We start from the raw sequence: 26,608 nt of genomic DNA, 5'->3' as shown, positions 1-26,608 counted from the left end.
AATTATTTAATTGTGCAAGGGATCCTTTCTCACCACCCCTTAATTCCCATTACCCCCACAGAAAGTAACCAACTCTTATACCTTCTCCTGACAGTTATGTTAGCACAGGAACTTCTCTCCAGAGGCTCTTGAATGCGATAAACCGACTGAGTAAAGGCTACGGTACCATAAGGATTATCATTGGCAGGAATAATAATACTTGCCACTCGATCTAACCCAATAGTACCTCCACCAGAGGCATCAGTTAGTTGCACTTGGATAACCTAAAAATACAGTGAAAACTTCCTTAACAGAATCCCAGTTCTGAAATTAGATCGAGAATTATGCAGGGAAAACAATTAAACATCCTTACAAGAACAAAATGGAATGTAATATAAATGGACTCGTAAAAATTCCCCTATTACATTTACAAACCCAACATATAACAAAATAATCCATCATGAACTTTTAATAATAGAGTATAATTATACATTTAAAAATAGGCTATTTAAGGTCCTTAATATTCAAATATATAATCTAGTGAATCAATTTTGAGATCCTTGTTTATATTTACTACTTCAATAATAAACTTTAATGTCTTATACCTTTTCTTATTTAGGGAAATCATTGCATACTGTTTTATGAAGTTAATCTATTATGCTTTATTTCCCACATTCTCTTAAGTGGAAATTCTCTGACAAAATTCTAAACAAAAAACATCGTATCATAATACCACTTAAATTTAGAGAAAAGAAAAGAGAATTGTTTTATGGATATTAACTAATATCTAATATTTTAGAAGTGAAAAATGACACAATTAGCATTCAAATGAAAATTTATGAACTTCCCATCTAAGAAAACTTGATACTATTAAAGAATAAATGCTATTAAATATAATTTTATGAGATCTAGGCTTTAATAATACTTGAAATTTACGCAATAAAATGATCTTCAGCCAATCTATTACTGATGATTCAACTTTCCCACTGCGACTCTAATTTTATGTGTTACCTTCTTTCTTCATCATGAAAAATAAATATCTGACAGCTATATCTAGCATGGTATTTGTCACAGAGTAAATCCTCAAAATTGTTGAAGAATGAATGAACAAACGAATGAGTGAAAAAAATAAAAATCTAATTTAAGATTGGCCCACTTTCAAGCCGAAAGGGAATATGGATATAAACAAATTAAGAGTCTGCCCTGGCTGGTGTGGCTCAGTGGATTGAGTGCAGGCCTGCAAAACAAAAGTTCGCAGGTTAAATTCCCAGTCAGGGCACAAGCCTGCGTTGTGGGCCTGGTCCCCAGTTGGGGGGCGTGCAAGAGGCAACCGATGGATGTTTCTCTCACACATGGATGTTTCTCCCACACATCAATGTTTCTCTCCCTCTCTTTCTTCCTCCCTTTCCCTCTCTCTGAAAATAAATAGAATCCTATATACAAATTAAAATTCTTTATGAAACAACGTAGCAAAACTTATGCTAGAAGTATATGTATTTAATCACTTAACCAAAATGTTGAAAAATACAACTGTATGAAAAAAATTCTTACACTGGTAAACTGGTATGCACACAAGATGTATTTCTAGAATAGTCTTGTGTTATCTGTAAGGAAGAATCACTTTCACAATACCATATTTTGAACATTCTCACATAAATAATTTATTTGACATCCTCTATAAATGTCACAATAACAGCCATCTAGTCGCTATAAGACAAGCCATGATTTACAGTGTCATTCTATACTAGCCGTTCCTCTCACCTCTTCAATCTCCGGAACGTCGTCAGCCAGGACCTCTAACAACAAGGTTTGAATGGTTTCCCCAGGGGCAAAGGTCACATTACCTGAGACAACTCGCAGGTCGCCAGTAGCAAGCTGTCCATTAATGGTGGCAACCCACTGAACAGTAACATTGCCGAGTGTCCCAGAATTTCGAATTATTGGCAGGTTTACCTTCACTGAGTTAAACTCAGGTTCCTCTACAATAAGTTTAGTAATCTGAAAACCTGAAAGGCAGAGCAGAGTTCATTTCAAGTACAAAATGAAACTGAGTCAACACACTTAGCAGCCAGAAATGACTTATAAGCCTAAAAGATTGTGACTTCCATATTTATGCTAGGAGACTGATTTTTTTTAAAATAACCACTAACCACTGCTAATGAGTATACATAGATGCTGTATATATCAGGAATAACAGGTTAAAAAGAAAACATGATCGAATCAATTCTGCATCTCTAAAAATAAAGAAATGTGTGATCTATGCAGACAAGTAAAAAAAAGAGATACAAACTAATCTTACCAAATAATCCATAGGGGTCATCAGAGGCCTCAATAATAATGATCGCCTCTGTTAATGCCCCTAGTTTGGCTCCTCCTGTGGTTTCATTCAGCAGTTGCACAAGAAAAGATTCTTCCAGCTCAGGATAAATGTCGTTAATGATATATATTGGCACAGCTTTACTGGTTTCCCCTTCTAGCAAGACCACATCCGATGAAGCTATACTATAATCTTCACCTACAGAGACAAAAAGCAAAATGCTAAGATTTATTCCAAAATATAATAAGCATGGCACATACTAGGGAACAGTTACTGCATTATTCTAAACAAGAAGACTTTTCCTCCCTTGCTTTAAAAAAAATGGGTTTGATATCACAACACAATGAAAAAGACTTCCTAAGCATGATTGAGTTCATTCGCTCATTGTGAGAAAGATGTATACATAATTTGTTCTATTTGCTACATATATATATTTGTGTGTGTGTGTGTGTGTGATAAATATAGGTATAGACAATAATATAGCTCCTTATCTATAAAAATGTGTACAATACTTTTAAAAGCAAAGAACAAAACTAGAATTCTAATCTCACTGGGGAGATAAATTACACTGTTGCACAGATATTGGCATGCCGGCATCATCAATGTGAAAGCTGGACACTATGGGCCATTCTACAAAGTTGGATTAAAATCTGCTACTACCTACTGCTCAGGGTGACTTTGTTTCTGGTCCAACAATAGTTGGGGAAAGGAGAGAGGCTTCCTATGGAGCCTGAGGATAAATCCCCACTGTCCATGAAAATGTAAGCCTCACTAAAGACAGTCAGGCATTCCTCTAGGCTGCTACCCAAAGTGTGCGGGGGGGTGGGGGGGGGGTACACACACACACACCACTTAAGGACTAAATGAGCCTGGTTAATTATCTTTTCAAGCAAGTCTCAAATACAGATAATTTATTTCAAAAGATAAGCCTGTTATCCCATCCACTCACACTCATGTTCCTTTCAGTGCATACCAGAAAGATCCTAATTGACTGCTCTTGCGCAAATCTCCCTCTAGGTGCTATAACTGCGCCACGAAAGAAGGCAGCCAGTTCTGGTGTTTGCATTTGGCAATGAAAACATCTTGCTTATATATAAAATAGTTAATACTAACCGTTGTCTCTTCTATGTTCTTCATAAATAAACAAACAAGCGATATAAATGGGTCAAGACATAAAACTGTTGTCAAGTACTGCAATCACACAGCTGCACATTACATCCTGCATTCCTCGGCATCATTTACAGGAGTCCCTTTCAAAAAACTAAAAGGTACACGCAGAGAAAGCCTAACCACGCTTTCCTTAGTTTACTTTGCATTGGTTTGTGCATTCATCATAGCTTTTCAATTAATATACAATTTGCGAACAGTTTTCCCAAATTCTCCAAACTTAACAGTGTCATAAAAGCTCTGGATTTTTGCTTTTAAAAGGTACAAGAGTATTGTTGTTTTCTGGCTGATTTTTTTTTTTTTCCTTTTTCTTTTCAGGGGCAACAGACTGCACACAAATTCCTGAGCCATGATCTCATTGGACTCTCATGAGCCTAAGCATGTCCAGCAACTCACACAGAAGATTGAGGGGCCACCCTAGGGTTCAAATGGGACCCAGAGAGGTTCAGGGGTTGGCCCTTTGGGTTAGTACCAGGGCTGGTTGTAGTGATTTCTGTAACTACATCTGTGAGTAGCTTTGTTAATCAAGGATAAAATTTCCCTTTTAAAACACTTCACTGCCCCTGAGGTGTCTTTTCTCACCAGGTAATGCAGTTATTGGCACAGCTTTAAATTTCACAGAAACATCTGCAAATGCTCCTCCTGTCCTAGTAACATTGATAATGGGTCCAACATGATCTTCTGCCACTCGAACAATTGAAGCTGAGAGCTGAAGAATTCCGAAGGCATCATCATTGGCAAGTATAATTACATGAGCAATAGTTTCCACCCTAGGCCCAAGGCGTGGAGAGTTTGGAACTGAAAGAGAAGAAATTCAAATGTATCAAAATTCTAAGACCTGAACAAAAGTCATTAATCCCCAGCAAGATTCCATCAGCCAAGTGGGATCATTATTTAGTGTTTTCTATTATTTATATCAAAAAATTATTGATTACTGTGTACCAGCACTAAAAAAAATATAAAGAGAAAGTCTCTATCTTTATAGTTTTATATTCTATTGAGAATTCTATTGTAGAATCCTTAGCAAAGAAGTAATTAACACACAAAGATATTTCAATAAGTACTAGAAATTTGTCAAAAGGCAAGAAATGATTCGAGTATGATAAATCATCACTTTGCATAATATTACAAGCGATAATGATGAAACCTACAGAATTATGATCTTCTAATTAACTACCAGCAAGCCATAATATTTTTTTAAAACAGCATTTCAGTTACAAAATTGAGTACGAAAGTAATTTAGCCCCTCTCCCTCAAAGACAAGCTGCAGCAAATCACTATACTCTAATTAAATTACTGCCCCTGCTTCCTGTCCTCCCTCACAAACCTGTTCCTCTCTGCCCCTTCAGTTCAGTCACTCAGCTGCCTTATCTGGAAAAAGAGCCTGGCCACCTCAATGCTGCTATAAAAGACTGTGAAATACTTTTAAGGTTGTCTTCTCACTTTCCACTGATTTTCAAGAGAGCAAAGCTTATTTTGAAGACATTTAGGACCGTCCAAAAACTCTCCCTCATTTATTCTTTAGGTTTAATTCCAACCAGAATCCTTGGCAAAACAATACGAAAAATGAACTTTTAACACAAATAACCATCAAAAAACCTTTATTAGAAGTAAAGAATTTTGAGTTCATCTTTATTTTTTCCCTTTTTTTGTATTCCTCCTGGAGTTGATATTTAGAATATCTCTAACAATAGTGTTATTTGGAAATATATGATAATGAATAAAAATTACCCTTTTCAGATAATTTAACCTAAAAATAAGTAATAACACCATTTAATTTCAACGATATAAGCCCAGATCATGCTAAATTATGTCATAAAGTTACATTATAAATCAATATAATATAATTAAATCCAACTAAATTAGAAAAGAAAAGCAGTGACAGAGAGATGTAGCAGCAGATAACATTTTTTGAGTGTACACTATTCGCCTGGCATTATTCTAAGCACTTTTATTATATCAAGTCATTTAATCCCGATGCCATCTCTATGTGGTAATATTGTCCACAGTTTACAGCTGAGGAACCAGGGCCAGAAAGATGTCGAGAAAGTCACCTAAGTTATAATACTAGTACCTGGTGGACACAGTCAAAGCCATCCTGTAGGGTTTGTCTAATCACTTATATAACAGTTCCTCATCAAACCTCTTCTGAAAGTTAATTACACTCAGAGTAACAGAGATCCTACCGGGTTCCACTGATTTTGCCTATTAAGATTTGAATCAATATCACACAGACTTGCACTTAATTCTTCTTTAATTATTTAGCATTATAGTTTATGCTTACTCTGAACTCAAGCATAAAACACAGGTCATTTGTTTCTCCCATCCCATAGCACATTGATATTCTACATATACCACGCTATTAATAATTGTTCACATGTATTGAATGCTTACCGTGTGTCAGACACTATATTTTCATGTTATATTTAAGTCCTACAATATTTCTGTATAATACATAAGGAAACTGGGGCTAAAAAGAATTATGTCCAAGTTTATTAGTATACATTGGAACATAAGCTATCCAACACCAGCACCCACAGCTCTTAGTCACTGGTATATGTGATAATCTCTCCTGGTTTTATTTGCATCTCACTCAAAAACCTGTGTGTTCCTTGAAAAGCATGCTACATTATATAATTTTTACTTAATAAGATTAATTATTGGATTTTATTTCAATTTATTTGCTATTTTAACTGATTCTAAATCTTGCTGAGGAAAAAAAAAGGATGAAGTATTATATGAGAATTTTAACCTTAACTGTTCTTTGAAAATTTAATGTTAGCAGTTATCCTATAAAGTAAATTTTCTTCTATAACACTGACCTACAATTACTGACATTGTGGGCAAGAATGTTGCTTACTATACAGTATCTCTATCCAGATGTTACAGTAAGGTAAAGAAATTTACTTTTAATCCATGGGCAGACCATGGTCAACACGCAGGTCCTGGGTATCTTACTCTTTGGACTATGGAATTCCAGTTTCCTTACAAAGGTTTTAATTATTTTCATATAAATACTGTCCTAAAACTGATATTAAATTGATCTTAAATTAATACCACCAATCTTCCTTCACTTACTTTCCTTTATTCCAGGAACTCTACTCTTGTCACCTTTGTAAACTTTTATGTCCACTTAGAAAGGAGTGACTAACGAATAAGCTATAACACAGTAACTGCTTTCAGCTCCTCCAGCTCAAGCCCAGTCCTCTACCCACCGCACCCCATTCTCTCTGCAAAGCCAATGAGCCACAACCCCAGGGACAGTGGCTTATACTTTCTAACAGAAGCTGCTGTACCCAATTCTTTATCCAACGTGGGTCACTCCTCATTCCTCATTCTAATCCCCAACCAGTGTCTTATTTGCAACTCTCAGAATGACTCACAAATTTATAGGATTTCTTCCTGCTCCACAGCCCTGTTGCCCTGCCCTCATGCAGTTGCGAGATCCACAAGCTCCCCACCAATACAAAGAATCTCTGTTACTTAAGGTATCTTCCAGAGTGGCTCATGGTGAGAGGCTCAGGCTCTTGCTGCCAGGACTGTCCTTGGAATCCCCAGGCTGATTTTACAAATGTTTTGGAAGCTACAGTATATAGTACGATAGCACTAGAAGTCAGTTACACTGGATTACATAGACACTTTAAAAAATTTCGTCTTGGAATGTAACAGATTGTTTTTTATTATTTATGCTATTATAGTTGTTTCTGCTTTTTCTCCACTTTCCCACCTCCGCTCAGCTTACCCTCTTCTCTCCCTCAGTCAATCCCCATATTGTTGTCAGTGTCCATGGGTCATGTATAAATAGCCTTCAGTTAATCCCTGCATGATTTCATATTTTTAAGTGCCCCACTTCCATTTACCTTATAGATAAACTTTTGTAAGATGTTGCTTTCAAATTTAGAGCTCACTATTTTTATAGAATTTTCTACTATACCAATTTATTACTTTATTGAACAGAATTATTACTTATAATAACAATATACTAATAGTTACTTACTTGGGCGATTCTGTACTTTCTCTATTAAAGTAGAGTTGAGTAGTTCAATAAACACAGACTCTGACCTTTCTGGTTCATCATCATCCAAAATTGAAATAGTTATTGTGGCCTCACTCTGATTGGCTCTGAAAAGAGCAAATCCAGAAGTTGGTATGTAGTCCCTTCCTTGAGTTGCTCTGGCTAAGTTAGGTGAAAAATAAGGTGGCTTTTCCATATCATCCATTGTTGCATATGTGACCATGACTTTTCCCATAAGGCCCTTTAACCTTATTACTGACAACGTAATGTTCTGAGTTGCTTCCTCAACTTCAATAGGTCTATTTTTCTCAGAAAAGATGAAGACCCCATAAGGATCATCACTAGCCAAAACTATCAATGTGGCATTAGTATGAACTCCCAAAGAACCACTGGAGACACTGAGAATTGACACAGAGAATGCCTTATCCAGTTCTGGATCTTCATCCGGCAATATTTCCACTGTGATGTTGGCACTTTTTTGCCCAATTTCAAATGTGACGTTGCCGGAGGTGAAGGCAAGATCACCATCAGGATCAGAGTCTATGCTCCAAAGCAAAATCACTCGAGACAGAGCTCCATAACTTCTCATAATCTATAAAATATTGCACATTAACATGTATTATTAAAAGAGGTATTAAAACCACTGACTTAGTGGTTTATAAACACAGAATAATAGCAGAATATTAAATTTCTATTTTATAGAAGCTGTTCTCAAAAATACGATTCTTAAAGGCAGAGACCATGTACTACCCATTGTTGAAGGCTCTCAGAGAGTCCCACTTAAAAAGTGATTGTTGTATGAAACAATATACTGATTAAATATTTTAGCTTGTAACTGAACTATAGCTGTATTTTTCTGCAGTTAAATATATATGTATATATATATATATATATAAGTAATAAAGCAGATGTAATTTAAAATATAATTTAAGCATATTCATTAACATTTTTATATTTACTGCAAAGATGGTATATACTTCATTGTAAGGAATAGATGAGTGATTTTTTAAATAAAAATTTAGTCATAAAATTCATTTTGAAAACATATTACAATATTTCCTTTATCTTCAATATAATATGAAAACTCACCAAAAATATATTTGACCCAAGGTTACAGAAAATACATCTAATAAAAAAGAAATGCTTTTTTTGTCAATATGTTAAGAACAATGAAAAGCTTTAAAAATGCTCCAAATAAGTTACAACTAAAAGTTTTTGTTTATGCTTAAAATATCAATTCTCAAAATAAAACTTGAGACAGACATTTTATAAAACTTGATCTTCTCCCATAATCCTTTTTTATTTTCTTTCTTATAATTAGTCATCCTTGCTAAAGTTGTTCAGTTTACTCCACAACAGTTTAATGAAGATATGCTATAACAGTACAGGAGGGATATATTTTGACTGACCTTTCTTCGTCTTTATACAATCTGAGGAAGCTTAGCGAGCTTCTAGCTGCTCTGAGCTATTTAACAATAGAAAACTACTTAATTCCAACCAAAACAACAGAGAGTAAGCGCACACACATACACACTATATAAAGTTGTTATTACTGCTGTTCACAAATGTTTCGGACTTTCTTCCTTTCTGGGAGAGAGAGGGAAGACAGAATTGCACTTCTCTACCAAATACATCAGCATGGTCATGTGACTTGCTTTGACCAAGGAGAAGTGAAAATGCTGTGAATCTCTTCCAGAGAGAAGCTGTGAGAGTCAGTATGTAGTTCTCTACATCCACGTGTCCTTCTTTTTGAAGACAGAAGCACCTTTTGAGATATAGCCTTTCTAATCCTGGGTCCCTAAATGGTTGATGATTACCATTTTCAGATGAACACACAGTGTGAGTGACAAACAAATCTTTGCTGTAGTAAACTGTTGAGATTTTGGAGAAGTTTATTACCACAGCATATCTGAATTAACACAAAAATCTATGTGATATAGCTCCATTACATTTCTTAAAGAGTCAGGAATACTCAGAATCATAAGATGAATTTGTATGCAAAACTAAATACAAAGACAAATGTTAAATCACTATTTCATGGTCAATTTGTATTGTTTGTGCCACCAGGCTTATTCCTCTCACTGACACACAAAAAAAATTGTTATAAAGTGCCCCTTAATACAATAAAAGTTTTAAAAGAACAGAAAATGTCTAGGATTTCAGGGAAAAGTGTACTCACATTGAATATAACTGTACTGTTCCCGTCTTCTGGTTCAGTTCCGCTGACAAAGAGTGACTCAGGGCTAAATTCAAATACACCATGAGCATGGTCAGAGGCCTCGATTGTCACCAGAATTTGGGAAGCCACTCCTAGACTAGCTGCATGAATAAGTTCCAACAAATAGTAAGAAAATGTTAATCAGTAATTTACAAACCAAAGGGAAAGGCAAGTAACAACCTTTTGAAAACAGCTGTGCCATTCCCTGAGCACTCCTAATTTGTTTCAGAAAGAAAAGCAGATGCAAATGGATGCCACACACATTCATGCTTTTATGATCTTTTCTCTATTTTGGCACCAACGTGACATACAAGTGCTGCCTAAGCATTTGCAGATAAATAAGGAAAACTTGTTTTTCTTTTTCTTCTCTGTGAAAGAGAACATTCTTCCACACACAGTATATGAGGAAAGTCTCCCACGATCTTTAATGACCTCGAAAGAACATGAGCCAAATGACGCTTACCTTTATAAAACAGTAATTTCCCTATGATTTAAGTCAATCTCCTGAACTGATTCTTGATTTCCAAATGTGAATTAAGTTTAGGCCTATTTTTTTCATCATATTATGATATTCTATATCTACTTCTCCTGGTCCCAGACAGTCTGATCCTATAGCTAAAAAGATATCAAGGTCTAAAGAAGTATTTAATTCTTTTCCTGATAAATATTTTCAACTTCTATGTCATATTAATGGATGCAGACAAAAGAATAAATAAACCCAAAAGTAGTAAATTAAATACAGAGGCACATGATGCACTAAGGGAGGATGGGAACGAGGGGGTGGGAACGTGAGTTCTGACATTAAAATATAACCCCTGACATTGTGAAAAAGGAGCATTTGGGGATTAGAAGAGATATCCCTCAAGAAGCAAGTATTCCATGTATTCTCTCCTAACATGAAAAAATATTCGAGGAAAAAAGCTGAATCATGTTTGTAAATAAATCTACTTCAAAAAGTATCATCTTTTCAGTATTTCCTTCCATTAACTGGCAAATTAATCTCCCCACTTATTTTCTTCTTAAATTTTTTTTCCCATTTGTTTTGATTAAATGCTACATATAAAGACTCATGGTTCTTTTTGCAAAAAGAAAAAAAAGAGAGAGAGAAAATCAAAGTGATGCATTTAACATGAAAATATAAAAAATTTTTTTCTATTTATCTCTCTTTAGGTATTCAAAGCAATGTAAAATGTTTTTCAATAATCACTTGTAAATGATATTAAAGCAATGCTTCTATTACAATTAGATTCAGGAAACTGCATAGGCTCATTCAGAGGAGTCTGAGCTTTGGAGGCAGGCAAAGACTTGATTCTGACTTGATTACTTTCTAGCTGGGTGACTATAACATGGAGCAAGTAATACCTCATAAAGGTCTGTGATGGTTAGGAGATGAAATATATAAAGGACCTGCACATAGTAGGTGTCAATAATTGGTTAGTATTATCTCTAAAAAGAAAAGTTAAAATGTAGAACAGTAAAGGGCCTTAGAACAGTAAAGGGCCTTTGAACAGCTGCTTACCATGCTTGTGAATAGTTGGAAGGAAGAATTCCATGTCCCCATCACCACTACCACTGCCTTCAACCCTATAGAGTTCAGCAGTCACTTCACAAGGAGAAACACAGAGACACACCCCACACAACACACATTGACACAATGAGAAAATTGAGAGCTCTTAAAACATATTCAGTAAAGAGAAAAATGCAGTAATATTCACCCAATGATATGCATTCCTCCACGGATAAAAAAGATTCTTTTAAGTAATAAAAGTATAAATTAGTTAAGCTACCAATTTACAAAAACATCATTCAGAGTTTCAGGAAATGTTTCATGCAAGTTGTAACTGGTATTTCCCATTTTCAGTAATTTAATTTTAAACTTTCACTTATAGAAATGCAAATTATTTTTATCACTTTAAAAATTCAAATATATTTGTTAGTGTGTATAAGTATACACTTAGACCTATACGGTTATGACATTACCTTACCACTCACAACAACCAATTCAAAATTAGGGAAATGCATCTAACATTTTCCTCCAGCCACACATTCATATTCCTACCATATTTACCATTCTCAGACTTGGTCACTGTTTTGCACCTGACACTGCAGAAATAACCCTAGGCAAGCAATCTAAAACTCTGCTTCAACCTAGGCTGTGAGAGTCACCACCATCTGTACAACCTTCAGCAAGTCACTAAGCCTCTTTCGTACCTTGCTTTTCTCACCTATAAAAGGTGCTGCTTTTTATAAAATAACTATAAAGATAAAAAAAAGTGAGATAATCTTCACAATGTATAAGGACTATTATTAAGAGAAAGTACTTTTACCTTCACTTCCAATATAACTTATCCTCCAACCATTATTTTACCAAATGTGTGCAAACAATGAAGACAGGAAGGGCAGCAATGGTAGCAGTGGGGAAAAAGGGAAGAAGGAGAAGCAAGGCCACATTCATACCTATGTGCTTCTACCAGTGTCCTTGACTGGCACGCTCATTTAAGATCTGCCCTGCTCTTCTGTTCCCCTCAATAGTACTGGGTTAAACCAGATGTGAGAATTTGACACCAAAAACCTGAAATATTTTAGAAACTTAAGAGACAAAATGGATTTCAGGGAATAGCCAATGCATGGCTTTGGCTATATTATTCATAAGTCGTTATATAGAAGAGTGAAGTTCAACACCAATGTTCTCAGGCTAGCATATACCATCGATTCAGTTGTCTAACTTATGTGGAATCAGTTTTACAGACAAAACAGTATGACCCTCAGAACAATTTAGCTCTACAAGCTTTTTCACTTAGACAATCCCAGGCTACGCCTCATAGAATGGAGGTCAGTGTCTAAATTCCTTTACCTCCAATCCCAGCTCACTTGGGTAGAGGAGGAATCAGATTCTCTGCTACTATTGCTTACTAAGAAACTGCAAGACTGGTTTTCAAATGAGCACACATGCCGAATTAATACATAGCAATGCATATTATAGAGATAAGGGAAGAAATTTCTACATAAAATCACAAGTATCACTATGATCACAAATATCATTTCTAAAGAATACTTGATGTTCCTTGTTAATCAATATTAAAAATGATCACCAACATATTCTCAGATATATATTTTTAACTATAAGTGTACAAAGAACTTTTCAAATAATTTTTAGTGCCACTTAACTAATGAAGTCCTGTCTTGAAAATGATTCAAAGGTCTGAGGACTTGTCTGTAGAGGACAAGCAAAGCTGGTATTATTACAGGCAGCTTTCATACAGGTTATCAGCCTATTGTTACTGTTTAAGCACTGAACCAAAGTGTGGCACTGTTTAATAATTTCTCTGGCCTGCCCACCTTTGCTCTCACTGGGCTTTGGGAAAACAGGGAAGGGAACTTAGGGGAAATTCTGCATATCTAACCCAAAGTCTTACTACATACTAAAAAGACAATCTTAATATTTGTCCTGCCCAATCTCTCCCTTTGAATGACTTATATAGTCCTATGACTTTCTTTATCAAATATAAAGATAATAATAAGACAATAATGCCAGGTTATGTAATGGAAGAGACTGTCCTGACGAATAATCTAACAACTCTCATTTTCTTACATTTACAAAGGTAATGTGGTACATAGCACATGTATTCTGTAACCCCCCAGTATCACCTGATAATCAAACACATTAAGCCTTCTGCAAAAAAAAAATACATAAATAGTTCATCTAAGTGGGGTAATAAAGATTATAAAGAGCCCCTCTTCAACACTGATTAGTTTTGCCACAAAATGAATTTTGACTCCAAAAATCACTGATAATCAGAGCTTTCTTAACATCAGAATAGAAGATAAGGAAGGTACTGCTGACTTGTTTTACTGACAATCACCTCAAAATAGATTACCTAAAAGGACTAGTTTTTACCTGTGCTACACCCAGAGATAGCTCTAAAGGACTATTGTGAAAATTGAAAAAAGGATCAAAGGAGAGAGGTGATTTTAGGGGCACCAACTATGACTGACAACTACAATTCGATGATTCAGTACAATTATATTATTTCATTCTAAAAGCACATCTACTTTAGGAAAAGACCAATAGGTAATAAAAGGGGAATAAAACACCACTGAACATGATGTCCTTATAATAAAATTTAGAGATATTAATTCAGAATTTACCAAACTTCACAGCAAAAGTATATGTGAAGAAAACTATGAGTTTAAATTAACCTCTAAAACTAGTATTATAAATTTATGTAGAGAGATGTAAATTTTCTTTTTACCAAGAAAAAAATCATCTATCAGAGATTATCTACCATATACATTAAGCAATTATTAACATTCAGGTTGTTCTTTGCAAACATTAGTAATTTACTTATTTAAGAAAAAAACAGTAACATTAATTCAAAGGAACACATTTGCTTAATAGAAGAGACAATCACGGTGGGTGGACAAGCAAATATTTGATTTTTTTGAGACACCAGTCTTACCTCCTCCTTCCAAGTTGAACAATTCAACTTTAAAAGATTTTTCTAGTTCAGGAATAGAATTATCAGTAATGTTAACAGAAATGTATTTGTATCTATCTCCTGGTTGAAATTCTAAGGTACCAGCCACACTCTGAAATGCAAATAAAAGATTTATTTATTAGGTTATATTTTGTATATGAATGTGCAAATGAGAATATTTACTATGCCCCAAATTATTTTAAATAATTTGAACATAAGTAAAATATAAAATTGGAAATACTTAAGTGGATATGTATAGTGTTTAATATAAATTCCAAATAAATATTCCCCAACTAAATAGATAAATTTTTATTTCTTATTTGCCTACTCATCAAAAATGTAGTCCAGGCAAATGAGAAATGTAAATAGGTGTCATCCACAAATTCCTAAACAATTAATTCAACGAAATGTACAAAATTCTCTTGAACAAGTATATTCAAAACTACTCAGATCATATCACTGAGCAATTGAAATATGTAGTACATAATAATAATGGCATTTCCATTCTGAGAATTTTTCCATGCAATAATAAATATCAATCCATTGGACATTAATTTTTCCTTGCCTATACTTGAAATGGCAATTTGTAATACATATCTCCCATCAGAAAAGTTCACATACTACAAGAAAAACAAAAAATATTTGATTTCAAAGTCTTAAGACCCTTTTTCATCATGTTATTTCTTTTCTTATTTATTTTTATTTATTGTTTTTCTATTACTGTTGTCCCACTTTTTCCCCCATTGCTCACCTCACCCAGCCCACCTCTTCTCCCACAGTCAATCCCCACCCCATTGTCCATGTCATGTTATCTCTTAAATAAGCATCTCCCCCTCAACTTATGAGCATAAATAGTAGTTGTTTAAATTTTCAAATGTTAGCTGTGTGTACAAATATATATCATTTTGTTGAGCTATAAATAATCTCAAAGCTAAAATGAGGAACTCGAGTACCAATTCATTTAATCATACTTAATCTTAACTTTTCAATATTTATTAAACACATAGCATATGCATAGCACTTTTTTCTATACTTCAGATTCAAAAACAGCCAAGACAAATCTCTAGCCCCATTCTAAGAAACAACTAAATAGTGACTCCCAAACCCGTAGAAAATCATTAGCAACAAAGGGCAAATGTAATTAGAGGGTCTCTGAGCCAGAGTTAACAGTATTAGCATATTTACAAATAAGAAAAGGGGCATCCTGCAGCTTAGCACAAATGCTAAAAACAAAGGCTACCTGAGATCAAAAGGGGAAGAGATAGTCATCACCAGACTCAGGGAAAATGGGAAAATGTAACCAGACAGCCCCAGCAAACGAGTTAGGGAAATTTCAAAGGAGAGCTGGAGACAGACCTATAACCAGATCACCCTGAGTTAATTTTCTCCTTTAGTTAATTTAGATAGTCGCATTAGATTTTAACTCCAGAGTATCCAGCATGGAGAAATGGGGAACGAGAAAGAGGGGGAGGGGGACAGTGGGGGGAGAGAGGCTTTATTTGTGTTAGGGATAAAAACAGCCAGCTCCATCTTTTCAGCAGGCACCTTGATTTGGCTTTTAGGCTGCGCCCAGAGCTGCAGATCTGTGAAGAAACAACTGCCCATGTCCCGGTTTTTATTTATTTATTTGTTTGTTTGTTTGTTTTTAGAGAGAGGGGAAAGGAAGAAGGAGCGGGAGAGAAACATCTCCGTGTGGTTGCCTCTTACTGGTGTCCCCAACTGGGGACCTGACGTGCAACCTAGTCACGTGCCCTGACTGGGAATCAAACCAGCGACACTTGGCTCGCAACGCTCAATCCACTGAGCCACAGCAGCCAGGTCGTGTCCCGGTTTTTATTGTGAGCATTTCTCACACCATCAAGAACATTCCAGAAGTGTCAGTATGTAATACAATAATTCAAATAGAATAACAACTGCTATAAAATACATATAGTTAGCTCAAGAAGGAAGGGATTAACTTTCCCTGGAGTGTTGTCATCCCTGGAGTAATTCTACAAGTCTTAACAACAGAAATACAGTTTGACCATCTTAGGAAACCATCTTCCTTGACCTTAGCAAAATGTTACATAATTAGATATTTCCATTTCTGGAAAAATGTTCTTCTCTGGTATTCCATATCACACTCTCCTGTTTTTCTAACCTTTCGGGCTCACTGAGTTTAGTGTTCTTTGCCAATTTTAACACTCTCATGTGATCTCTAAAAACTGTTGTTCATCAGTCTCTCTAAACTGTCTCCCTAGACAAGACCATCATACTCTAGGCTTTTAATATCACTTATATGCCCCCAGCTCACAAATTCTATTTATAACCTCTGATATGTAGACTTAATATATTAATATCTATCTTGAATTTTTTCTTATAATTTCTGTCCAAATTTTTAATTTTGCTCTTCCTTAAAATATATGCCTTATCCAATCCTCTCCACAGCATGAAACCGTAGAGTAGCAAGTTGCTCTGGCAGAAACAGGGAGTCACTTTTGACACCCTCCTTCGCCTTATCCTTCATACTAAACAATCCTCCAATCCTGACATTCAACTCTTAACATTTATTGTGCCCACCCACTTCTTTTCATCTCCACTGTTACCTGCCCAGTCCAAGAAACTATCACCTCTTGCCTTGCTCCACAAAATGGACTCTTTACTGGTCTTTCTGCATTCAGTGTCTGTATCTTCTAATCCATTCTCCATGGGTTGGCCTAATGATCTTTTATAAATACACAACAACTTTCATTTACTTCTCCTTGTTTTCAAAATCAAAACCATGTAATCTGTAAGGCCTAGAATGATCCAGTCACCGAATACTTTATCTTTTATCACCACAACGAGCTCTCCACTTTCCAGAAATACAGATTTTACTGTTCTTCTGTGCTTTTCCCTAGGGCCATTTTTTACATTTGATTCATGCCATCTGACCACTTTCAAGTAATTCTTCCCCCTTCATCTTGTTTACTAGTTTTCTCCTCCTTAAACTTCAGAGTTCAGCATAAATATCAATTCCTCAAGAGAGCCCTCCTTGACTACTCAGACTATACCAATACAACCTGTCTCGCACAGTACCAGCATTGAACATTCCTCACTACTATGAGTCAGTCATTAATTAGTTGTTTAATATTACTCAAGAGCTGAACTAAACACCTATACAGTGAGGGTCACCTCTACCTTGGTATCTGAGAATAAAGTTAAGAACAGTGATATCCAATATTCAATTGTCTCCTATTCTGTACATGATCCTTCCTGGCACCTCCTTGCCTTCCCAGTAGCATGCACATACACACATGCTCACATACACAGCTTAAGAAATCTTACTTCTGTGTTAATACAGCCTAGAGATAGCTGAAGTATCATAGAAAACTTGTAAAGGCAAAGATTCAAAATGGTAACAAGTGATAAACAGGACACCTAAGCCCTCCTGAAAATCCTCAGAAATGTCACCAAAGGTATTAGCTTTCCAATAGTAATGAAGAAGTGAAACGTAGGTTTGTTTTGTTTTGTTTTATTTAAAAAATGCTAATCCAACTAGAGACTGGGAATGTTCAGACTACGTAGAAATCGAAGACCATCAATATGAGGACTGAAGTGTTTCTTTGAGAGAATGCCAAAGCCAATACTAAGCCACACTGAGATGTCTTGTAGAATACATTTCATACCAAACTAGATAAAGATACAGTAAATGTCAGGACAAGAGAAAAACAGTTTGAGAAAGAAGAAAGCTGAGAAAACTTTCCTAACTAGACTACAGCCAAAATAAATTGAAATTAATTAGCCAATGGTTCTGGGGTTTGAGAGGAAAAGTGTGCACAAATTACAGTACACTTCACTACTGCTTGGGTCTTATAAGATTTAAAGAGAAAAGAAAAGATTCTCTGGGAAAACAGAAATGTTGAAGGATATAGTAAAACACTTTCTGAGAAGTATAGCCAAAAAGAAATTATGAGCTTTTGCTTCATATGAGTATTGGTGATAATAAGAATAGGTAGTGTTTATGGAGTGTTACTATGTGCCATGTACAGTATATAACAATTAAAACACAGCCATTAATTCTCAGAACGATCCTGCCCTGCCCAGCAGTCATTACTGCTGTCCTAGAGACAAGAAAAGTGAGGTTAGGAAAGATTGACTCTCTCAAAGCCACACACTTAGAAGACCAGTTTAAACCCAGTTCTCTGCAGTTCCAAATCATACACATTTTTTTTTTTTTGCCAGTACCACATTGTTTCTCACTAAGAGAAAAAAATAATAAATCAAATTAAAAAGACATGAACATATAATTTTGGTTTTGTTTTCATGGATGCAGATAAGAGGATTTAAAATGTTTAAGAAATATAATTTTAAATATATTTAATCAAAACTTATAACATTAAAATAAACACAAGTGAAGCCTATGATAACTATTTATGTATCAGGCCTCAAGGGACTGAAGTACTTTAATTTACATAAATGTAAAAGGCCATCAGTGCTGATTTTCCTTGTTTAGTATGTCTCAGGTATAGTCCCAAGTCCCTTCCAATCCTCCAAGAGAATTGTGTCTTTTCTACAAGACCAAATACCACTTCAGAGAGACTGAGGGATTTACCTGATAGTCCTCAGGACTGAATGCTGTCAATGACACTGTTCTAAATTCTGCCATAACCGTCCCCAGGAGTCCTTGGGCACGGACAACCAGCAATCTGACTTCTCCATCTTCCTCCTGCACAGTGATGTGTGGGACAGTGCTTGCAGGCAAGGTCATCGGGTCCTCAGGCCGGGGAGGTGGCCCGGTAGAGAATTGCAGCAAGCCTGGCAGACACAAAGAGAGGAAGGGCATTCTTGCCCCAATCTGTGGAACAATTTCTTATTCATTTGAAACAGTCTTGGACAATTATTCTGATCACCTGGGTAAAATTCTGGGGGCTTTCATTTAGAAAGGACTTTAATAAGATTCGATTAACATGTTTTTGACACAGAATATGTTTAGACTTCAGAATGTTAAAAATAAAAATGTTAATTTTTCTTGTCTCTACCCAAAGAAAGCTTAAAAAAAAAAAAACCCAGAAGAATCAATAGAAAGAATAGTGATGGGGCTTTAAAGTACATGTTATCAAACATTTACTCGTATTTGGCTTCCTAGGATTCATTCTCAAGATTTGCAACACATTTTTTAAAATTTTAACTATGAAAATCAGAATTGAAGAGCCTCCCACTTTTTCTGCACAGACCTTTTAACAGATGTTCTTGCTTTATTCCTACAAAATAACTATTACTTTTCAATGCAGAAAACAGTCTAGGTTTATGAGGACGAACATCTATAATAATTCCCCAATTAAGAAACTTATAACTTTTCAGCATAAGACAAAAAGACTAATATAAACATACAGTTATAACTCCACTTATTAAAGCTTAAAAATATACATTACAAAGTACTTAAGTTTTAACATATGACACTAGGATCATTTTTAAAATAAAAAAATTTTGATAGCCATAAATAGAAATACTTCTATTCATTTTGTATAATCATACATATATTTTTCAAAATACGTTATTAAACTTCAGAAATCGATTTTTACATTTTCCTTCATAAACAATGTCCCTCAAAACAGCAGCTTAGAAGTTCAAGAACTTAGAAGTGAGAGGGTCTGAAAGAGTTATACTTCAATTATTTAAAAAAAAAAATCCCTTAAGAATGTCTTAGCAAGACCAAGCATACCCAGAGAAGAGAGGATTATTCTTGCAAAAGGGTTTGGTTACCATATGGATGATCACTGGCTTTGATGGTGATGTCTGTCGTTTCCTTTTCAGGATCTATACTTGCACCACTAGTGGGAGTTGAACCCAATTTCCCATCTCCAGGAATTGCAGAAACCAATGTCACACGGAAATACTCATTAAGCTCAGGAATGTCATCATCAAGAACATATATATTCAGAACCTATGCATATAAAAATCCAGAAGTATTCAGCAATGAGACATGTATAAATTATTTACCACTTCTCAGAAGAAACTAAAATAGCAATTAAATTATATTTAATTGAAGTTACTATTTAACATGACGCATTTCTACATAAACTTAACACACACCATGAGAAAGAGATCTAAGAAATTAATTCTTTAAACAATAATGGATGCTAAACAGTAACATTTTCTGTCTAAAATTATTGTTTGTATATTAATATCATACCATATGATACCATACTGATATATCTAATATATTTTTTGTATCAAAGACTGTGGTATTACCAACCTCCAAGTACAGAGTTCCTAACTGAGGAACTGCATGTTACCTGATAGGATGTGGTAGGGTAGTGAGAAAGGGTAACAAACACATGCCTGGCTTCTGCATAAGGAAAGCCTGACATAGGTAGTTACCACATTTTAGAAAACAGATTCACAATGGGCCTCAGAAGTGTGGCATAAGCGATATGTCCAAAAAAAGTTATAAAAGGAAGTAGCAGTAATTCAGCAATGCTCCACAAAATTTACGTCAAAATTTGAAGTGAAAAATAATTTATCTTTCCTTTATTAACTGAATAGGCATGTTTTGACATCTACAAGGTGATAGGGTTGAAATGGCCCCAGTCCCAAAGAGGATCACAGGCTATTATAGGAGACAGATCTATAGAAAAACATTTAAAATGTAATGTAAACATGTCATACTAGAATTGTGTACAAAGTAAACTATGAAAGAAATAACCAACTCTACTTGTTAAAGGCTTTACAACAGACATGTCTGAAGTGCATCTTAATGAATAACATGCAGTTACAAATAATAATGGGAAAAGACATTCCAAGTAGGGGAAGTGACACTGGCAAAAGCACAGGGGCATGAAGTAATATGGCATCTGGGCAACTGCAATTAGTCTATTAAGGAAAAGCGGAAGATAAGGCAGGATGGATAATCAAGGGTCAGATCATATAAAAAGTTTATGCTATCATTTAAAAAAAGGACTTCATTCCATAGCAAGTGGAAGGAGATTAAAGAATGCATAAAACAGGAGATTGACAAAATAAGAATTCCATTTTGCAACAAGTACCATGGCAAAATATAAATGAGTGGACGCAGCAAGAAATGATGCAAGGGGCAGAGTTAGGAAGTGACTGATCAGAAATGATGAGATTCTGAACTAGTGCTGCGACAATGAAGATGAAGAAAAATGGATGGAGTTGAGATTTGTCCTGGAGCTAGAAGAGCCAGGCTTTGATGGCCTACTTATGTAGGGAATGAAGACAGGAAGGAATAAAGGATGACTTCCTGCTTTCTCCCAGAAAGGAGGATAGAAACAATCTGAAAATATCTCTTAATGCTATCTTCAAAACACTTTTCTTATAAACTATTTAATTTGTTCCCTTCTTTCCCCAAATTATGGAGATTTCATCATTCTTTAGCTTAAACTCTTTAAATCTGAGGAACATTTTAAAATCTTCCCTCAATTTTACCTTTTTCTTCCAATTCACTAATGCCTAAATCCCTGAGAAATCCCTCAAAGACTGTATCTGCAAGCTTTAAGTTATTTCACTATTTATCCCTGATGACCTATAAGCCATTCTTTTTTTTAATAAAAAATTATACTGAGATGAATAGTCCAACATGATAGACTAAAAGAGGTCTCATCCCAATTTCACTTGCAAAAACAGTCATTTATTTCTGGAGTAGCTATTTAGAAATGTGATCATGGTTCATCAAAAGTTTTTGGTAAAACTGGAAACCAGTTGTACTTTCAAAAACTGAAAAAATACCTCATTTTTCCAAATTTAAAAATAAAATGAGATTATGGTTATAAGAATTTTTCATTGGCTGACTGAAAAAAAGAAAAAGAATTCTTCAGTTGTCCATTGTATCAGTAAAAACAAAAAAAAAAAGGTACAATAATAAACTCCCAAGCTATATGATTTCTATCACATTGGGGTTAAAAACATATAAAGTTATAATACACATCATTTAAAATCCTTAGTTTTCCTTTTGCATAAATAAATACAAAAATATTCTACACCATGTCATATACTTAATCACTTAAATATTTTAAATTGCTTAAATACGAAGAAGCTGCAAACAAATTACAGAACAGATCAGAAAAAGCTTTCCAGGAGGCTTTCAAGGAAACAATGAAGGTAGGGCTTACCTCTGATCTCTGCCAAGGAAGGAATGTGATAGTTCCACTGGCATTAGCAAAATCATCAACAAGGTAATTAATGCCATCAGATTCGATCTGAGAGATGGTGTAAAAAACATGCACATAATCCAGAGCTCCTCTGGTTCGCTCCACCACACAGGAAATGGTGGATCCCTCCTCTGCAATCTGAAATTGAACATAAATTATTTACAATTATATATCGATTCAAATCAGTGATAAAATTACAATGTTTGCATGAAATCCTTTACCATAACCTTAATTCTGTAACTTTCTACCACTCTGAGGAGGCCTCTACATTCCTCCAGATATATTTTTGTCTGCTAAAAATAATATTTGAGACCATTCATTTTATCCCATTCTTTTACAGAGATAAATAAAAAGAATGATAACTGTACATGTAATTCAACATCGATACCTCCTGTGTGCTAGCCATTGTGTTAGATGCTATGGTTACAAACAATTTTTTTAAACAAAAGCACAGTTCTTTCTCTGGATAACTGTAAAGAAAAAGACAAACTCAAATGTTATGCGGAGTTCAGCACAGCCGAAACAACCGGGGGCAGAAGTTAGGAGTAGGGTGTGAAAGATGGCATCAGGGAGAACACTTCAGTCTTGAACATGAGATAGAATCAAGTGGATCTGATGAAGTCATTTTGAGGGTGGTATAAAATGTCAAGTAGGGAGATTCTTGAGAAATGTCTGGTGGGGAGCCAATAGGCCACGGAAGACATTTATGCGTGCTTAATATAGTTTTGACATATATATAGACGCCCCTCAGTATCCACAGAGCATTGGCTCCAGGACCACCCACACCACCAACAGATACCAAAATCTGCAGGTGTTCAAGTCCCCTGTATAAAAATGGTATAGTATTAGCATATAACCTATGCAAAGTCTCTCTTATACTTTCAATCATCTCTAGATTACTTATAATACCATATACAAAATAAATACTATGCAAATAGTTGTTATACTGTATTGCTTGGGAAATAATAAGAAAAAACTGTACACGTTCAGTGCAAACACAAACACCATAGGACTCCAACAACTATGTACTACTACAACAGTACATGTCTGCAACAATGTAACTTCTTTTCAAATATTTTCTATCTATATTTGGTTGAATTCAAGGATACAGAATCTTCAGAGATAGAGTATCAACTGTATATGTATGTTTACACATATAAGCATGTGTGTTATTTTATGTAGAAAACATTTTTATCTAAACAATTTAAGACAATGCTTAAAATTTTTATGGAGCACAAACTCGTAATATCTTTTAGAATAAGATCTTCATAATCTTAAATTCGCAATCCCTTTACTTAATTTTATTTTTATATGAACAGATAATTCATAAGAAAAACTACAATTGAATAAATAGAGCTCAAAAAATAAATATTAACATACATAAAATTTTTCATATCAATCATTAGCACCTCTGATCAGCATTACATAGAACCATTCAGTACTGACATTAGGGTTAAAGAGAACAGATTTGAAATTTGTCTACAAACAGGCAACAATTAAAAGTATCAATGAGCTTGGAAGTACCAGATGTACCAGTAAATCCTCTGAGTTTCACTGAGCAACAACACACTTACTCCAAAGTATAGCAGCAACCTGCTGCCTCGTAGTAAAAAAATCAAGAACTCCTAGGGCAATACTCTAACTCCTTTATTTGCCTGCTGGTCTACTAGCATGAGAAGCCAAAAATGACCAGGTGGTTGTTTAGTGGAGCCCTCAGTGTGTCTCCTGGTAGACACCCCCAGACCCAGCCAGGACCAGAACTTCTAATCCAGTGGAGCCTAAAGCATGGGAGCGGGCATCACAAATTCTGGTAGTGGGTCATGGATGGGGCCAGTCTTACTTTCACCTCTCGCTTCCTGAGCCCATGTAGTCTAGTTATTGGGGACATAGAACCAGATATAGCCACTGGATACGCAAATGGACACTGGAGGACAACACTCCAACCCTACAAGATGTTGCCCCTGAGCTGGCATCTTTGCTGAGTCTTTATCAGGCCAGTAATAACAAGTTGCTGCACCCTTCTGGAGTAAAGGGACTGATTGGGATTAATCTACCACTAAATAACTCATTGAAAAGTGTTTCTTTCATCTTTGCTATGTACTGTTTGAACATTCGGCAGCAACAGTTGCTAGATCAGCCTTAGGAAGAAGGAACTCGTGTTGTCAGGCTCCAACCTAGCTTTAATCCCTGCCATCACTTTATTAATTGGCACTGTGGTGATGGAGGAGTTTGGCTGACAGCCAACAGATGCTTCATCCTAATATCCTGGTTGTTGAGAGCCTTTTACTAAATGCCCCTCTTACATAGTAAACTTAGTTATTTCTAGTCTTAAGTCTACCAAGCCCCTGACCAATCTGCCATGTCATTAGCAGCTCAGAGATACATTGTCTTCAATACATCAGACTGGTTCGCCTTTCACATAAGATGAATGGCTAAGTGGGCTGTTCGGAGCTCTGCCATCATCCTTCAGAGCCACTCCTGGATAGAGAAGTAGAGTGGGCAGCCCCACCTCAGCAAGCACCAACACATAAGCCAAGTCAGGCTTGACGGGCAACCGGCTTTAAAGCGGGCTTGATTTTTCCTTCCCCAACAGTGAGTCACAAATTTTGGGGTAAAAGTCAAAGGCTTTAGTTTTAAATATGTCCAGTTTGAAGTGTCTATTAAATATGCAAGAGATGTATCAAATAGGTAGCTGGAGAAATGAGTCCAGAATTTTGGAGAAAGGCCAGAACTGACATTATAAATTTGAGAGGCAACAATATATAAATGGTATTTAAGTCCATATATGAATAGTATATAAATACAGAATTATATAAGTAGTATTTAAAGACTGGATGAGACAATCAGGAGAGAAGAAGACTAAGTATGATCAGTTCTGCCTTCACACTAGTTTTGAAATCTTGAAATTGTTTATACTTCTCACAAAACATGGATTTTACATTTGCTTATTTGTGATTTCATCCACAAGAAACATGGTGAACACTGTACCTGCTTGAAACAAGCCATGTAGGAATACATAACATACATACACACAGGCATACACAAACACACACACACACCTCAAACAGCTACCAAATACCTCAGTTCAACATGTATCCTACCAGTCACACGTATCTGCATTTAATGTGACAACTTTCCCTCTAATTTCAGACAACACTCCTCCCATCACTTTACAATTATACACACGCTCTCCAATTCCTCAGATACCCACTTCCACAAGCAAACTTAAAATTTTGTCAAGGTGTATGTCACATTTACTGTAGTATTAAAGTACTGAACATTCATTGTGTAAAACTTAAAATTAGATCTCTATCTTTCTTTCTACAGGTCACTGACCAAGTTTCTGGGTAGTGATCTCCTAACTTATCTTTCCCAAAAGCTCTGTCATTTTCATCATGCAATTTGGTACAGCGTGGTGATTTTTAGGAACCTGTCTATCATATTATGGCAGAACATACTGTTCTGAAGGTGGGGCCCTCCATTCCTAAGAGGCTGAAGATAAGAGAAGGCAGCAAAGAGTCCCAGGTGTTCAATAGAGCATCTAATTTAATTTCCACCTAGGCATCTACATTAGCATTTTCATCATAGCCAACTGGTGCACAAACAAATGTGAAGGGGAAAGAGTGTGACTTTAGTATTACACTTCTGAGCTTCTTCACTCTACCACTTACCAAGCATTCTCAGTCTCAGGGATCTCTTCTTAAAATGAAGATTATAATGTCTCATGAATATTGGTAGAGACTACACAAGTGCCTTATATGGTACTTAGTAATACATTAAGTACTAAAAAATGTATGTCTTCCCTTTAAAATACAGACCCACATACCCAATGATAAAAGAAGTTACATAAAAACATTCCTCATTTTATCAAGAAATATATATACTTACATATTGAAAAAGTAAGTTAATTCTCATGTATTTTGATTCCTATCACAATGGGAACAGACTTGCTCCATTCCCCACCCTAAGTTTCAATCAGAACATTTTGAATGTTAAATTAATAACCATTAATCCCAACATGTGAATATTCAATTCTCTCTTTTTAGCAAGAAGCATGGATCAAATATATACAAAGATATACTCAGGAATCTGTAATGTTTCATTACAACTTTTTACCAAGACAACAAGCATTATCACATGGCATCCAGGACTAAGAAAGAAGCTTTTGCTTAAAAGAATCACATGGGGAACTCTTATTAGGGATTTCTGGACCCAAGGATAGGGTAGGACGACAACCATGTCCAGCTTGAAGCAGCTAGAGGAGCTCGAGACCTTCACCCATTGTCCTTTATAAGATTATAA

At 35.4% G+C, this 26,608-nt stretch overlaps 1 protein-coding gene across 1 annotated transcript in view; it reads right to left on the bottom strand.

Annotated features, from left to right (window-relative positions):
* ADGRV1 (adhesion G protein-coupled receptor V1) overlaps positions 1–26,608 on the bottom strand; it is a gene marked incomplete at its 5' end in the record, with an annotated part of 466,202 nt that overhangs the window by 394,056 nt on the left and 45,538 nt on the right. The window contains 11 exons of the mRNA XM_090278998.1: positions 82–263; positions 1,741–1,985; positions 2,279–2,494; positions 4,046–4,261; positions 7,461–8,070; positions 9,658–9,797; positions 11,216–11,299; positions 14,157–14,286; positions 18,748–18,950; positions 19,899–20,079; positions 22,268–22,444. Coding sequence (XP_090135124.1) covers positions 82–263; positions 1,741–1,985; positions 2,279–2,494; positions 4,046–4,261; positions 7,461–8,070; positions 9,658–9,797; positions 11,216–11,299; positions 14,157–14,286; positions 18,748–18,950; positions 19,899–20,079; positions 22,268–22,444 — 2,384 coding nt within the window. The remainder of the gene's footprint in view (positions 1–81; positions 264–1,740; positions 1,986–2,278; positions 2,495–4,045; positions 4,262–7,460; positions 8,071–9,657; positions 9,798–11,215; positions 11,300–14,156; positions 14,287–18,747; positions 18,951–19,898; positions 20,080–22,267; positions 22,445–26,608) is intronic.

The sequence above is a fragment of the Furipterus horrens genome, unplaced genomic scaffold, assembly GCF_987537825.1.
Source record: "Furipterus horrens unplaced genomic scaffold, mFurHor1.1.pri manual_scaffold_5, whole genome shotgun sequence".
Lineage (NCBI taxonomy): Eukaryota > Metazoa > Chordata > Mammalia > Chiroptera > Furipteridae > Furipterus > Furipterus horrens.
Note: the sequence above shows the minus strand (reverse complement) of the source record. Positions and strands in the feature narration are given on the sequence as shown.